Source organism: Sander lucioperca, chromosome 16, assembly GCF_008315115.2.
Source record: "Sander lucioperca isolate FBNREF2018 chromosome 16, SLUC_FBN_1.2, whole genome shotgun sequence".
Taxonomy (NCBI): Eukaryota; Metazoa; Chordata; class Actinopteri; order Perciformes; family Percidae; genus Sander; species Sander lucioperca.
Window position 1 is genome coordinate 12,830,462 of NC_050188.1, and position 16,983 is coordinate 12,847,444.

General features: G+C 42.1%; 2 protein-coding genes across 2 annotated transcripts; one reads left to right on the top strand and one right to left on the bottom strand.

Annotated features, from left to right (window-relative positions):
- Positions 1-132: 132 nt before the first annotated feature.
- LOC116051699 lies at positions 133-15,501 on the top strand. The gene is made up of 5 exons (XM_031302261.2): positions 133-392; positions 2,082-2,435; positions 7,967-8,077; positions 14,889-14,950; positions 15,298-15,501. The coding sequence occupies exons 1-5, from the start codon at positions 359-361 to the stop codon at positions 15,442-15,444; spliced, it is 708 nt and encodes a 235-aa protein (XP_031158121.1). The 5' UTR covers positions 133-358; the 3' UTR covers positions 15,445-15,501.
- Positions 10,904-13,574, bottom strand: LOC116051698. The gene is made up of 2 exons (XM_031302260.2): positions 13,028-13,574; positions 10,904-11,459 (listed from the first exon to the last, which is right to left on the bottom strand). Exons 1-2 carry the CDS (start codon positions 13,364-13,366, stop codon positions 10,953-10,955), a joined length of 846 nt encoding a protein of 281 aa, XP_031158120.1. The 5' UTR covers positions 13,367-13,574; the 3' UTR covers positions 10,904-10,952.
- Positions 15,502-16,983: the final 1,482 nt, after the last annotated feature.

Here is a 16,983-nt window from a genome sequence, read left to right on the forward strand (position 1 = left end):
TTAAGGTTAGGGTAAGGGGCTAGGGAATGCATTATGTCAATGACGGGTCCCCACAAAGCTAGTGAAACAAACGCGTGTGTGTGTATATGTAGGAAATATTTCTGTGTGTGTGGGGGTTTGCAGCTCTGTGTGTGCGTGCGCGCGCGCGCGCGTGTGCTTCTGTATGTTTAGTGGAAAATCTTCAGCCTTCCGTTTTCTAAAGATTCTGGTGGTCTCTACTTTCTGTCAGTCTGTCCTGCTGCATAATAAAGTCCCCGCTCACTTCCTCCCACTTAAATCACTGATTGTTCACTTAGTGGAGTGTTCAGACCTCGTGCTCCTGCAGCTTGGAGAATAGGCTACATTGTTTCACTAAAGGATGGCAGGTGTCACACGGATCCTCACTTTCATGTGTAAGTTACTGATTATTATTTCGTTTTTGATTATAATAGTTGTTGATTTAAATGCAGACAGGCAGGGCACAATGCTTCCCACACTCACTTTGGATATTAGATTCAAGGGTGTGTCAGTGACTCTCACAATGCTGTGTGCAGAAATGTAAGAGCTTTGGGATAAGATAAGAAGAAGCTACATTTAGAAGCGTGTAGTTGTTTTTGATATATATATATATATATATATATATATATATATATCATGTCTGGTGTTTGTGGTCATGATTTTGACTCATGAATCAGGTGGTGGTTGTGGTGAAGTCACACGATCATAAAATAACCAAAAACTAAACTGAAAGAAAACAAAGTGGCGGGTCTGAGCTGAACATCTGCCAGCTGTGGAACTTCTTTTCTTAGCCTCTGGGTTTCAGAGGGCATGCTCATGTCTCTGTGCTACAGCTGGCTCCTGCAGTCCCACCGAGGCTTTATTCTGTTGTTTTAGGGCTGCACAATTAATCGCAATTTAATCGAAATCGCAATATTACATTACATTACATGTCATTTAGCTGACTCTTTTATCCAAAGTGACTTACAATTGCTACATATCAGAGGTTGGACGCCTCTGGAGCAACTAGGGGTTAAGTGTCTTGCTCAGGGACACATTGGTTGTTGTATCGCAGTGGGAATCGAACCCAGATCTCCCACACCAAAGCCATGTGTCGTATCCACTGCGCCATCACCACCACCACCACCCCCAATATGGACTAGTGCCATATCCAAATTGCAGGGGGGCACAATATTTGTTAAAGCAAAACTAGAGAACTTTTCCCGCTTCGGTCCCCCTACAGGTCGGAAGTAGAATTGTCCATTACCGCTGTCGTAATGTCTCATTATGTCTCATTAGAACTACAGATCCGCTACCCGATCTGGCAAACTTGCATAATGTAATGTAATGGACAATTATGCTTCCAACCTGTAGGGCAGGGGTGTTAAACTCAATTTCACTAAGAGCCACACTGGAAAATGAGAATCACATCAAGGGCCAGACATGTAGGGTTTATTGACATGCTTTTATTTAATCCAAAAAGTTAAATATCTTTGACTGTATTATTGCATGTCTCATATAGTCTTCTCACTCACAGTTTGGTCGACATAAAGTCCTAAAAAATGTCAGCAAAAATGTTCTTAGCCATCATAGAAGAAAGCGCACAAAAACTTTGGAAAAAGCCACAAAAATGAAGAAAAAGCTACAGAAACTAGGTAGGCCAAAATGTTTTGTAAACCAAAATTGATATGCGGGCCGGATCAGAATCTGCGAGGGACCGGATTTGGCCCGCGGGCCTTGAGTTTGACAAGTGCTGTAGGGGGACCGAAGCGGGAAAAGTGCTCTAGTGTTGCTTAAAAGGCAAACTATGTGTCAAACTACAAATCGTATCGTACAGACTAAAATAAATGTCTTTGTTTTGTAGAGATCCTTGCTAAAATCACACTATAATCATTTTAATAGGGTTAGGGTTAGAATTGAATTTAAGACAAATGAAAATAAATAAGTTGAAGAAATTGAACATAAAAGGCAGCACTTAAAAAGAAGAACAACAGTTACATTTTAAAGTGCAGTTTTCTACTGAGATTTCCTTTCAACTGACACCAAAAACAATGTCTGAGTGTCTTTCTCTCTGTCCTCTCTCCTCACCTGTCCGCTCTCCTCAGGTGTCGCGGGATGTCACCTGTCGGCAGCTTCGCCCGTTCTCCGCTCCGCCCTGGTGGTCCAGGCAGGACAGAACGTCTCGCTCCCCTGCAACCTGACTTCCGACGAGGAGATCACCTGGTACCTCCTGCGCTCTGATCAGCTGCTGCCTTTGCTCACGGTCGCACCATCAAAATTTGGAGAGGTTTTGGTCACGCCTCACGCCGCAGACGTCAGTCACTTCCAGAGCCTCGAAGGAGCGGGGCACGGTCTGGAGATCCTGGAGGTGGAGGAGCGGGACGCCGGGCTCTACTTCTGCATCGGACGGTGCTTGGGGGCCGTTTGTCTAAACAGAGGAATCAATCTGGTGGTTGACGGTAAGAACGTTATCGAAGATCGATACGGCAGATTATTGCAATATTTTCTGTGGTACTACTGTTTCGATACACAGATGCCAAGTATCGATTAGGGCTGCGTGATATGAGGAAAATACTGCAACATGCCCTAACGTTGTTAATATCACGATAACGATTTCACTTGCGATAAATAAACAGATTTTAAATGTACTCAGTTCTGCTGCTTTCAGTATTCTGCTAAAATACAACAAATTGCTTGTTGAATTTAAAACAAATTAAAGAAAATCATTTCCATCGTTATTTTATTGAATAAAATTAACATTGAATTGGAATTAAGATAGATAGATAGATAGATAGATAGATACTTGTGGGTATAAACACCCCAGGGTGATTTTTTTTTCCCCCATTTACTGCAGCTATATGCACTATATTTCAAGCCATTTCATAATAGAATTAGCCTGACGTGGTCATACTCAGATTCTAGTTCAGCCACAGGGCTGTGATTATGGGGCGTGTTTCAACCGAACCAGGAAAGAAAATGCGTCAATCAGATCAACTCAATTGGATAGACCTACAACCAATCAGAGCAACAGATAGACCTACAACCAATCAGAGCAACAGATAGACCTACAACCAATCAGAGCAACGGAGTATGTAACGTATACGCCCCATCTTCTTAGCGACCATCGGGGCCAGCTGATAAATTAAACTTTTGCCGAATCCCGTAGGAAGGACGGCAAAAACATCTTTCCGATCGACAAATGCCTTGATCGTGGTTTTTCATTTATATGAAATTTTCCTAATTTTTGTGTAAGAGAAAAAGCAGAATTGCTGAATGATTTTGACTAATGGTTAAGATCAGAAGAACGAAGGTAATGCATAATCACAGATATGTCAAAGTTTAGTCAGGATAACGCTATAAAAATGAATATAACACCCAAAATTCTATGAAAATAAGAGATCTGATCCTTAATTTACTTCATGAAGAGCGTCTTATGGAACCGTCCATGTTTTTTTTGGGGCAATTTGGTTAAAAGAAACCCAAATGTTCTGATGTAGAAACTATGACAACGGGTCAAATTTGACCCGAGGACAACATGAGGGCTAAAAAAGTCTCCCTTGTATGAATATATTTAGACTTTATATTGTGTTGCAGCTTGTGACAACTCCTCACTGAAAGGTTACATGTTGTTTGAGAGTGGAACTCAAATCACTCCATGTTTCTGCACACTTCTCCAAAATTTAGTCCGGCATATGTAGTATATGAAGTTGAAATAAAAGTCTGTTGCTTTGAACAAAGATGGAGACACATTGGTTTTTTGACGAAGCCGCACACTTTAGTGTTACCTAACAAAACAAACAATCTAATTTCCTCACAGAAACTAATAATAGGTTTGAAAATAGCAACACGTTGAAGACTGAATAAAGGGCTGCCGCTCAGCTGACATAACGGTCATGCTGACATTTCTGTGGAAAGCAGTAGTTTCAGTGGTCGGCTTGAGAGGAAATGTTTTTTTTATCAGAAAAAAGAGACGATTCTAATGATCAGAGCTTTAGGGTTGCCTGGCAACATTTTTAACGAAATTCTTTTAACCCTCCTGTTGTTCTGGGGTCAAATTTGACCCATTTTCGAAAAAGTCTCTATATCAAAAATGTGGGTTTCTTTCAACAACTTGTCCAACAAAAAAAATAACGTGGATGGTTCCATACAATGTTCTTTACTTTCAATGAATTTGGGTATTTTATTAGATTTAATAGCATTTGAGAACAAATGGATAGAAGGTTGAAAAAAGTGACAAAAATGTGGAGAAAAACTCCACCAAAAAATCAACAGATTTTTTTTTCATTTTGACCCAGACTGACAAAAAGCTGCATGGTCGACGGGAAGACAACACAAGGGTTAAACGTTATTCTACTGTGCTAACTGTGCATTTTAACATCATTTTTGGACCATCGTGACAGGCGGAAACACTGAGCCGAACTAGAAAGACACCAACAATTCTGAGAAAAACTTTACATAAATACTGAGCCACAGGGCCATTACTACTAAGCTGAGGTGCTGTTACAAATGAAATCAGATATTTATCTGCGAGGATTATTGGGACCAAGCTTCCCTCCATGGACACAATACACGCACACACACACACACACACACACCGTAACGGGAGCATCCTTAGGGACTCAGTGACTCCACCCAGCTCATAAACACCGCACATACAGACTCAGACACAGTAGAGCGGACAGTAGCACTACACATCAAACACGCTTCTAGAACAGTTTATTTCCCTGCCGCAGTCAGACTGGCGACAACAACTAAATAAACACTGAACAATTCACTGTGATTAAATGTGCAATAAATCTCACTACTTCACTCTACTGTGAAATACTGCTGCGCAATTTTTGCAATATTCATTCTCGCGACAAATGCAATAACCCCCATAGTTGTCACAGACCCCTTACCCTTAGGATAGTGTTTATAACCTGTATATATATATATATATATATGTACATATTGTATAAGCCCTCCAAAACTCCCAATTTGCACCGCTGTACATACTGTATATTTATTACTTCTACGGTACATATTGTATATCGCTGTACATATTGTATAGGCCTACATAGCTGTAGTAATAGACACTCATATAGACACATATCTGTATACTTATATATCATTCATATCTTGCACTCTGTAAATACTGTAGCACGTTATTTAAATATCTTGACTACATTTCGTTGCTCTGTACTTGTGACATGTGCAATGACAATAAAGTTGAATCTAATCTAATCATCTATGTTCACAAGCTCCTGGTTTACAGTGGTACTCATACTCCACTTACAGTATTCAAAGTCAAAGTCTCTTTATTAGTCTCCCCAAGGAGAAATTTGTTTTGGACACTGGGAGAAATCGCTGCAAGAGTTACAACAGAGACACACAACAAGCACAGGGTTAAAACAATTAAAAGACAAATGTACGGTAAACATTTGGGCTACTCAAAGAGCTATGCAAATTGCAAATTACTGTTTTCTATACTTGTGCAAAAAAGCCATCCTTCCTACATTCTTCTGTTCTCCCATACATGCCTTACAAACACTCATTCCTACTTCCATAAGCATCCATGCATTCAGTCATAAATAAACATTCATGTATCCATTCATAAATATCCATATATTCAGTTATAAATATTCATTCATTCCTCCATTCACATCCATACATACATTCAGTCACAGATATACATTAATGAATTCAGTCATACGTTCATCGCTGCTCGTTCATTCATAACGTATTATATTTCTTTGCACTCTTTTGTATAGCATCCATGTTTTTTTTATCGCATTTTGTTTTATTTTATTTACCTTCTAATCATTTTCTGTTTTAGTCGGTGTGCTTCTCTTTGCTCTTAACTCTTTTTACGTGACTCAAAGAGCCTGCACAATCATTCCTGTGTGCCTGGACTGTTTGGTGTTATGCACAAATGGCAAATAAAAAATCTTGAAACTTGAATCTTTGGACAAGCGGACATTTTCCAAAAACGCAACATTTATAACTGTTGACATTTAGAGATTTATGCGATTTTGGCTGCTGGCTGACAAGCACCCTTTTTAAGATAATTGATTTTAGAGCTCATACGTTGAACTATGAAGTCAGTCCTTTTGCCAGTTTGTGCCAGCGTTGCATGTATGACTTGGGCCTGTGTTAAATATCCAAATAGTTGATATGTTAAGACACCGCAAAGTTAAACTGAAAGATTTCAGCGCACATTAAATCTGGTTTGTTTTCAATGTCAATGAAATACACGTACGAGAGATCCAAATCCATTGTTCAAGCAGCAATTAAGACTCATATTTACCTTTTCGTAATGGGTTAACTGCAGCGGTGGAATGTAACTAAGTACATTTACTCAAGTTCTGTACTTTCAAGCCAAAAGGAATACTTGGAATTGATGGTGGTGGTAAATATTTATGAAAAAGGACAAGTTTTTGAACGGGCAACACAGATTTTGATAATGAACAACTACACACATTACACACTGGACCTTTTAGTACAAATGTTGAGCTACTTGTCCTTTACTTGAGTCTTTCTATGCCACTTTCTACTTCTACTCCGCTACATTTCCGAAAGAAATATTGTACTTTTTACTCCACTACATTCATCTGTTACAGCTTTAGTTACTAGTTACCTTACACATTAAGATTCCTGCACACAGAACCCACGTAGTTTATAAAATCTGATGTTTGATTCTAAAGTAAACTAGCCAACAATATAACGGCCTACAAGTCCAGCTGAGATGATTAGACCATTAAACACACAACTGTTTGTATCCTTTACACTTTCTACAATGGGAGGATTTTTATTTACTTTTAATACTTCAACTACATTTTCCTGATGATACTTACAGACTTTTACTGAAGTGACATTTTCAATGCATGACGATTTTTACAGTGTGGCATTAGTACTTAAACTTAAGTCAAGAATCTCAATACTTCTTCCACCGTTGGTTAAGTGGCCGCAGTAGTAACTGTATGATGAGAGCCGAGCAGGAAGTAATGTTACAAAATATAAGAGTGCTGAGGCAGGTCGCGTTGGTTTATGGGTCAAATAAACACAGGACTTTGACCCAAAAAAACGGGATTTGTGTCCCGTGTGAAAACAAAAGTAAACGGCGAGGAACAAATGGAGCCACATCACGTTCATGTCTATATCTCATGGGTGACGTAGCCTATCTGGATCTGGGATTCTTTGTGCACTTATTCAAGTGTACAGTTACAAAATATTAGAGCACAGCAGCCATGACACTTTGATTCATCTGAGCAGCATTTTATTTCTACATGTTTCATGCGAAGTGTGGACGGTTGCGTTAAAAACCTCCTCCAGCTTCATGCTGAACTTCTTAAACGACCCAGTCTCCCGGCAGTTCGTGAAATGGTCACGTTATTTAATCTATTGATTCGTGTGCACGGACACGTTTATCTCGTTTTTTTTCGTGGTGGTCAGCACGTGTTTTTAAACTAATGTGTTTCAATGGGAAGCATCTTTCGTGATCACAGCACGACTACGGTAGCGAGTAGTATGAAATACCGAAAACTCCGCGCAGGGAGGTTGGTTGGGGTGGTGGATGGGTCAAACAACACACGTGTGACGTTTCCTTTCCCCGTTGTTCTTTTCCTAAACCCAACCGTCCCGTTGTTGTCGCGTGTCCCCCAGAGACCACGGGTCGTGTCCCGGCGTGTGACATGTCCTTTCCCCGTTCTTCTTTTCCTAAACCCAACCTCCATATAGATGCTTCCCATTACGTGCTGACCACCACGAAAAAAACGAGATAAATGTGTCCGTGTACCCGAATCAATTGATTAAAAATAACGTGACCATTTCACAAACTGCCGTGAGACCGTGTTGTCTCAATGCTATGAGATGTTTCTAAAAAACATGAAAACAATTACGAGTACTGGAGCGCTAATATTTCCAAAACTGTTACAAATCGGAGTCGTAACGGAAGACCAGAAGTGGAAAAGTCATCAGTCAGTTAACTGTTCCTGTGTTGTTGTGTTTCCAGGACTTGACCGTGAGTCTGCCAGGCAGCCATGTTGGAGTCTGGTGATCTGCATTCTTCCAGCTTTATTCGTCCTCTGTTTCCTCGTCATCATTGGATTCTACCTGTGCTCAGGTGTGTGTGTGTGTGTGTTTGTGTGTGTGTGTGTGTGTGTGTTTGTGTGTGTGTGTGTGTGTGTAGGAAATATTCCTGTGTGTGTTTGCAGATCTGTGTGTGTGTGTGTGTGTGTGTGTGTGAGAGAGAGAGAGAGAGAGAGAGAGAGAGAGAGTATGTGTGAGAGTGTGTGTATGTGTGGGCTTGTTTAACTATATTCGTGGGGTCCAAAAACCAGGAGTCCAGTATACTTGTGGGGTCCCGACAGCTTTGTGGGGCCAAAATGCTGGACCCCACAAGGTTAAAGGGCTGTTTGAGGGTTAAGACTTGGTTTTAGGATTAGGGTTAGAATTAGGTTATGGTTAGGGTGAGGGTAAGGGTTAAGGTTAGGCATTTAGTTGTGATGGTTAAGGTTAGGGTAAGGGGCTAGGGAATGCATTATGTCAATGACGGGTCCCCACAAAGATAGTGCCACAAACCTGTGTGTGTGTGTGTGTGTGTGTGTGTGTGTGTGTGTGTGTGTGTGTGTCTGTCCTCTACCTTTGTGAGGACCAAAAGTTTACACCGTGAAAGTGAGGACAGTGTCCCCACCCAGTGGTTGTAAGTACTCAGTACATGCACTCACTACTGTACTTTAAGCACAATTTTAAGCTATTTGTTATGTTGCCTTATTTTGCATTTGAACACATCATGTAGAGCGCTAAACTGCTGCTCAGATTTATGTTCAATGTACACAGAAGGATTCACAGCTGCATGTTAATTTACATTTTTTTATTTTCATGTAGTTACTCAACAATGCTGTGTGTAAAACAGTTATTCCAGTTTATATTTCTACTTTACCACATTTATCTGACAGCTTTTGTTACTTTGCAGAATCAAATTATTAACACAACATAACTAATTACGATGTGATATTAAGCCACCCAGCAGTTTATACAGTTACACAGTAAATCACAGCCACATATTCATTTCATATTTTTTTTATTTTCAAGTAGTTACTCCCATCAGTAGTAGTATAACACAATGCTGTATGTAAAACAACCCCCCAGAGTTAAACTAATTTCTACAGAGCTTGTTTAAAAGTCAAAATAAGCAGTTTAGGGTAAGTTGGTCAGCAGGAAGTCCTTAATCAGTCAGGCAGTGAAGTAAGGTTGCCATTTGAGAGCGGGTTCATACAGAGACTGTATAAGTGAAGCCAAAACATCTGGATCGCCCAAAGATGGTTTCTGTCATTTCGGGTAGTTCTGATCACACTGGTGTTTGTTCAAGTGTTCATTTTTCTGATCAGGTTGTTTGTTATTAGTTACTTGATGCTATAAAAGCAGGGTGAAAACATTGTGATTGACAGCTGGGATTGACTCGTGATTGGTCGGGCAGGTGCGTGGGCGGGACCTTGATACTGCGGCTCCACCGCCCGATCACTATACTGCGCAGACTCTGGCTCCAAAGTTACAAGATGGCAGCGCCGATGTTTTGGCTTCACTTTTTGTACAGCGGGGGAGAAGCTTTGTCCATCTTTATATACAGTCTATGGTTGAGAGGGAGAAGCAGCATTATTTCTGATCAAATGTAAGAAAAAAGCCTCTGCTGGTTCGTTGGTTTTTCCTACAACCGTCTAAAGCAACGGGAATGCAACGCTACCAAGCCACGGCCAAGCGGCGCACATTTTTCGAGAGGTGCACGTCAGGCTACGGCGTAGGGTCGGTATCTCCACGTACCGACGTACGTAGCCACGGCGCAGATTTAACGCCGAAGCATAAATCGCGCTTAATAAACAAAAATCGCGTCAGGAGCCTTTACTTGTTCACAGTGGGAGGGTGGAAATCATTTTTTGTGAGGTTTTATGTTGATAATCGAGAAAACAGGTTGAATTAACTTCCCTGATAGCTGGGGCCTGGGCATCGCCAGTGATTTCCCGAATCGATGCGATTCTGATTCACGAGGTCTAGATTCGATAACATTTTGAGATCTCCACTTTTGAGTAAAATTTGAAATTCTGAGCATATCAAACACTTCATTTCCTGCCTTCTGGTGAATTGTTCTGCAACAATGTATGCCTTTTTTTTTCATCAAGTTATGGAGCAAATGTCTTTATTTATGTAAAATAAATTATACTGGCCAGTTTTGATTATTAGTGGGGTTGTAACCCCCCATCCCCCCTGTAAATTACACCTATGCTTATAATACACCAGGTATTACATATATTAATCATATCAAAAGATCGATTTTTGGGATTCTATTAAGCCTCGTGTTGTCTTCCCGTCCACCATGGACGTTTTTCTGGGTCAATATTTAAAATTAAAACGTTTATTAAGTCTTTTGTCACTTATTTGTGATGTTTGTTGATTTTTTTCCTACGTCTGTTTTTTGACATTTTTTTTCTACTTTTTTCCGACATTTTTGTCATTTTTTTCAGCGTTCTTTTGTCATTTTTTTTCTTCAAATACGATCAAATTAAATACAACACCCAAATTCAATAATAGCAGTGAACGGATCATTTATTTTACTTGTGAAGAGCGTTGCATGGAACCATTCATGTTATTTTTTTGGACAATTTGGTTAAAGTAAAACCCAAATTTCTGATGTAGAAACTTTTTGAAAATTCGTAAATTTGACCCGAAGACAACAGGAGGGGTTAATCAATATCAGATCACTCAAAGAAAGAAAAAAACAAATTTAATTTGAGAATGGATTATTTGAACCCAGCCCTACTGATAACGGTGTTTGGTGTTTTAAGCCCCCAACGTCGTCTTACAGGCAGCGCCTAACCCTAACCCTGGAAGGCACAAGGATTAGGCAATGGTTAGGGTTAGGTGCCTTGAAGTCAACGGTTGCAGCGCTGCCTTGAAGTCGACGTTGGGGGCTTAAAACACCATCGAGCACTGATAACTCTTCCTCACGCCAGCTTCAGCAGCAGCCCGTATGGTCGGATGGACTCCTGCACGATGGCTCTCGTCTGGACGTCGTTGCACTCTTTGGGGACGTAGACCAACCAGACGTCCTCCCTCTGGCACTTCACCCTCTTCGACGGGTTGATGCGGTTCTGGAGAACCACTTTGTACGTCTTCCCGTCCACTTTGGACTTGAACCTCTTGCAGTACTTCTCCGCCAGCTTGATGTCTGGCGTGGAGTACGCCCCTCGGCCCCTCGTCTCGGTGTTGACCAGCGCGGCGGCAGCGACGTCCAGGAAGCGCGGCTCGTCGTTGGGGCTCCCACCGTGGGTCAGGATGATGCCCAGGGAGCCGTCCATGTTGTTTCCGTGGTAGGAGACGGGCCAGGCGTCCTTCCCCGTCCCGAGCCAGGTGTTCCCGTCGTACTTCTGCACGACCTGCAGGGCGGCGCGGTTCCAGCCGCAGGGACGGATGTACGGCTCGTTGCCGCGAAGGAACGTCATGCTGCCGTCCTGAAGGAGGGGGGGGGCACAGGTCAACAGGGTCAGAGGGAAACGCTAATATGCTACATGCTTGTGGGTAACTCCCTTCCTCCTTCCTTCCTTTCCTCTGTCTCTTCTCGCCCCAAAAAGAGTGCAGTCACAGTTCAATACATGAAAATGTGCAGGTTATTTTGATTGGTTAATACTAAGGTGGGAGGCAGCCATGGTTTAAACTTTGGCGCTTCCTGTTTGGTGCACAGGCTGGCCCCTCGATCCATCCAATGGTAGAGGACAAAGCCCCGAAAAGAGATTTCCCACTCTCCCTTCCCCCCGGGTATTGTCCACTCCTTTACAAGGATGGTGTCAGTTTACTTATGAGGAATTCAAACTATTTCAAACCAGTCTAACTGCCTCCATTATGTCAGTATAACCTATAACCGCCTTATATGTCAGCGCTTTGTGTGTGTGTGTGTGTGTGTGTGTGTGTGTGTGTGTGTGTGTGTGTGTGTGTGTGTGTGTGTGTGTGTGTGTGTGTGTGTATGTATCACTATATGTGTTATTTTGCCAGGAACAGCCATTCTTTTAAGATGACTTTCTCCACTGAACTAGTAAATATTCCTCACACCTCCTCACTCCTTTCCTCCCTCTCTCCCTCTTCACTCACTCTCTCCTTCCTTCTCTCTTTCCTTTAATCCCTCTCCATCTCCCTCCCTCACTCTCTCCTTCCGTCCCTCCCTCTGTCTTTCCCTCCCTCCCTCACTCCTTCACTCCTCTCCCTCCTTCCCCCTTCTCTCTCTACTTCCCTCCCTCTCTCTCTACCCTTCCTCCCTCCCTCCCTTTTCACTCACTCTCCTCTTCCATCTCTCTTTCCTTTAATCCCTCTCAATCTCCCTGCCTCACGCTCTCATTCCCTCCCTCCCTCTGTCTTTCCCTCCCTCAATCACTCCTCTCTCTTTCCTTTACTCCCTCTCAGTCTCCTTCCCTGCCTCATCTCTTCCTCTCTCAACTCACTTTCTCACTCTTTTTCTTTTACTGCCTCCCTCCCCATCTCTTTCCCTCTCTCTCTTCCTCTCTCTCTCCCTCCCTCTCTCTCTACCCTTCCTCTCTCTCTACCCTTCCTCTCTCTCTACCCTTCCTACATCTCACCCTCTTCATTCACTCTCTTCTTCCTTCTTCACTTATTTTCTCCTTCCCTCTCCCCCTCCTTCCCTCTCCCCCTCCCTCCCTCTTCTTCCCTCCCTCTCTCTCTACCCTTCCTCCCTCTCAACCTCTTCATTCACTCTCTTTCTTTTCTTTAATCCCTCTCAATCTCCTTCCCTCCCTCTTTCCCACTCTCTCTCTCTCTTCCTCTCTCTCCCTCCCTCCCTCCCTCACTTGTCACTTACTTTATCCTTCCCTCTTCCCCTCCCTCTCACCCTCTTCCTCACTCCCTCTCTTCCTCCCTTTCAGTGTTCTCCAGCATCACATTTGACATTTGACTCAAACAAAAGAGAAAGACATGCGAACAAGTGATTACTCAATAATTACATTCTGGTGTTATTGGTCTTGATAAACTAATGAAATGAAGGAAGAGAGAAAGTGTAGGTAAGCGTCGTCACCTTAATGTTGGTGAAGTCGTAGTCGTACTGCGGGTGGAAGAAGTCCTGCGGGTTGATCTTCACTGTGGTCCTGAGGCTGGACTGCGGCCCGGCGGTGGATGGGCCTTCAGCCAGAGCCGGCGGGGAGCTGTACAATTCTTCCTCGTCCACGTCCTGCAGGGACAAAGTCCCCAGACTCGGGTACTCCAGCTCTTTGAACCCCTCCTGCTTGTAAAACTCTTTGAGGGCCACAATGTTGACAAAGTCCTGCGGGGTGAGCTGGGAGGCCCCGGCGGTCGACTCAACGTTACAGCCGGAGAGAGCCGACAGGGCCTCCAGACACAGCTGACTGTCTGGCATGGCTGCTGACAGGAACAGGAAGGCAGGAAACAACAACGTTTACTACTACGTCAAGTAACTGCTTGAAAGAGTTTGAGCTGTTTTTGTCTTGAAGAAAAGGTAGAAAATGAAGAAGTGGAAGTCACTTTGTCTGCTGCGTCGACACAAACAACTCGCCCAAGTTTCACTTTCATTCTTTCACTTTCAGTAGCTGAGTGTGAGTCACAGCCGGCTCTGCTCTGAGGGCGCGGCTTAGTCACGCACACATTACTCATAGATAAGGAAAGAAAGGAGGAAAAGAAGGAAACATACAAGGAATGAAAAGGACAGAAAGGACAGGAAGAATGAAATAAACAAGGAAAGAAAGGACTGAAGGAAAAGAAGAAGGACGTAAACTAGGAAAGGAAGGAGGAAAAGAAGAAGGAAGTAAACAAGGAAAGAAAGGAAGGAGGAAAAGAAGAAGGAAGTAAACGAAAGGACTGAAGAAAGGAGGAAAAGAAGGAAACCTACAAGGAATGAAAGGACTGAAGGAAGGAGGAAAAGAAGAAGGAAGTACACAAGGATTGAAAGGACCAGAGGAAAGAGGAAAGGAAGGAAATAGAAGAGGAATGAAAGGACAGAAAGGACAGGAAGAATGAAATAAACAAGGAAAGAAAGGACTGAAGGAAGGAGGAAAAGAAAAAAGGAAGTAAACAAGGAAAGAAAGGACTGAAGAAAGGAGGAAAAGAATAAGGAAGTAAACAAGGAAAGAAAGGACTGAAGGAAGGAGGAAAGGAAGAAGGTTCTAAGCAAGGAATAAAAGAAAAGAAGGAAGGACAGGAAGAAGGAAATAAACAAGGAAAAAAAGGACGGAAGGAAGGAGGAAAAGAAGAAGGAAGTAAACAAGGAAAGAAAGGACTGAAGGAAGGAGGAAATGAAGAAGGTTCTAAGCAAGGAATAAAAGAAAAGAAGGAAGGACAGGAAGAAGGAAATAAACAAGGAAAAAAAGGGCGGAAGGAAGGAGGAAAAGAAGAAGGAAGTAAACAAGGAAAGAAAGGACTGAAGGAAGGAGGAAAGGAAGAAGGTTCTAAGCAAGGAATAAAAGGAAAGAAGGAAGGACAGGAAGAAGGAAATAAACAAGGAAAAAAAGGACTGAAGGAAAAGAAGGAAATAAACAAGGAATGAAAGGATGGGAGAAGAGAGGAATAGAAGAACGGTTTCAGAATTTTCTCATATTTTTTTTTAAGATTATATTTTGGGCTTTTCCGCCTTTCATTTTTGACAGGACAGCTAGGTGAGAAAGGGGAGAGAGAGAGGGCAGGAAGACATGCAGGAAATCGTCACAGGTCGGATTTGAACCCTGCACCTCTGCGTCGAGGCATAAACCTCTATGTATATGTGCGCCTGCTCTACCCACTGAACCAACCCGGCCACTTCTCATATTTTATCTACATTCAGATCCATGAACTGATGAAATGATCCAAACTGCAGATCAGCTGTTTGGCCGGTGTAATCTTTCCACCTCGTGCTTAACTCCCCCCCCCACCCTCTTCTCTGTCTCCAGGGAAACCAGCTGTTTGCTGCTGTAATCCAATGAAAAGCAACACGAGTCAGAGCGTCACCGAGGTCTGTAGATCCATCCGTCCTTTCATTCGTGGTTTATTTCCTTGCTTATTTATTTCCTTCTTCCTGTCTCTCTTCCTCCCGTCCTTTTATCCTTTGTTTACTTCCTTCTTCTTTTCCTCAATTTTGAGTAAACATGTCGTTCAACCCGGAAACCGTAGCAAAACATTGCACACTGTTGTAAACTTGAACGTGCCCCAGATTTTTCACAAGCTACTTGATCCAAATACTGATGGTCCTGCTTCAAAAATTAAAAAAATATATAGATATTGGTCTTAAATAATGGATCTAATATGAATGAAAGTTGTTCTGTGTGAATGTGGAGGTTAACTAGTGTCTTGTCTCTGCAGGAAGTGTCTTTGCACTATTCCAGTCTGAAGCATGCAGGCAAGCCCCGCCCCTCGGGCCGAGGAGGGACAGGATTGGTCGAAGAGGACGTCACGTACTCGGCAGTGACCAGTCGCAAGAACCCAAACGGTTCCCATGGGAACAGATAAAACGACTCTCTGTTGTTATTTGTGTTTTTAACAGAAGAAAAAAAAATTCTTTCAAATATGATTCTTTTTTTTTTTTAAACAATTACTTTTTTTTTTTTTTTTTTACTATTTCTACTCTTTAAACAAGTGGATACTTTCTTTTTTTAAATACAAGTTTCTATAAATGATCTCTCTCTAAAGCTAATTTCAGGAACTATTTTACCCCAAAATATGCTGGAGAAACAAAAGCACTGTCCTCTCTGTAAGTGTAAGTTTTCTTTAAACTGCGATATTTTAAGCTATTTCAATGATAAGCTTTTCACATTAAAATGCAATAGACTGTGTGAAATGTTTACAAAAGAAGCTATACTTTGCCTTCACTTTCACAGTGTCCATCTTTCACCTCCTTAAAGGTGCCGTAGGTAGGATTGTGAAGATCCAGGACTTAGCCAACAAATTTGAACATCGACAACTTCTCAGTCCCTCCCCCCCTTTCCGCTAAATCACAAAACGGTCTCCTAAAGCCTCTCCCTCCACAAGGGAGAATGAATGTGTGTGCATGAGGAGTGATTGACATGCAGTTAGACACCCCCCCCCCCACCCCCCCGGCCCTGATTGGTCCATCTGAACAGGGAGCGGTGGATTTTTGCAAATCGCACTACAGGCTGTAGGTGGTGCCAGGTTACCTGTTTCATGTAGTTCTACTGGAACATAGGGTCAGTTTCAGCAAATATGACAGAAAGTTAGTTTTATAAGGCTTACCTACTGCACCTTTAACATAATTTACATACACGTAAACACAACAGAAGAATGGTAAAATGTCACTGTACCACTTTAGATACATATAATGATAGCAAGTTTATTTGTACAAACCATGTACACTCACCTAAAGGATTATTAGGAACAGTCAAAGTTGATCTTCTATCAGCTGGAATTAGTCGGCCCATTCTCCTCTGACCTCTAGCATCAACAAGGCATTTTCGCCCAGAGGACTGCAGCATACTGGATGTTTTTCCTTTTTCAGACCATTCTTTGTAAACCCTAGAAATGGTTGTGGGTGAAAATCCCAGTAACTGAGCAGATTGTGAAATACTTAGGCCAGCCCGTCTGGCACCAACAACCATGCCACGCTCAAAGTTGCTTAGATCACCTTTCGTTCCCATTCTGACATTCAGTTTGGAGTTCAGGAGATTGTCTTGACCTGGACCACACCCCTAAATTCATTGAAGCATCTGCCATGTGATTGGTTGATTAGATAATTACATTAACGTGAAAACTTCCAGGTGTTCCTATTAATCCTTTAGGTGAGTGTATATCGGAGTAATATGTAGCATCCACTGGGATTTGTGTGTCTGTAGCTTAGTATCTGTCAACAGTTGTAATTTCCCCACTGGGGATCAACAAAAAAGTATAAATAAAATAACAGTAAATATATCACTTTGTTTTTTTTTCATTTTTAATAAATACATTGTGATAAGAAAAGCTCTGGTCTTGTTTAATTTCTACAACCTGTCCTTTATGTACTGAGCCCCTAAAGGGACATTTTTTTATCGTACTTCT

Excerpts from the sequence above, each read along its gene's own strand:
- LOC116051698 (XM_031302260.2), bottom strand. The coding sequence starts at position 13,366 with ATGCCAGACAGTCAGCTGTGTCTGGAGGCCCTGTCGGCTCTCTCCGGC. Across the intron at positions 11,460-13,027 it reads ACGACTTCACCAACATTAAG|GACGGCAGCATGACGTTCCT; the intron begins GTGACGACGCTT and ends CCCCTCCTTCAG.
- LOC116051699 (XM_031302261.2), top strand. The coding sequence starts at position 359 with ATGGCAGGTGTCACACGGATCCTCACTTTCATGT. Across the intron at positions 393-2,081 it reads ACGGATCCTCACTTTCATGT|GTGTCGCGGGATGTCACCTG; the intron begins GTAAGTTACTGA and ends CGCTCTCCTCAG. Across the intron at positions 8,078-14,888 it reads TGGATTCTACCTGTGCTCAG|GGAAACCAGCTGTTTGCTGC; the intron begins GTGTGTGTGTGT and ends CTCTGTCTCCAG.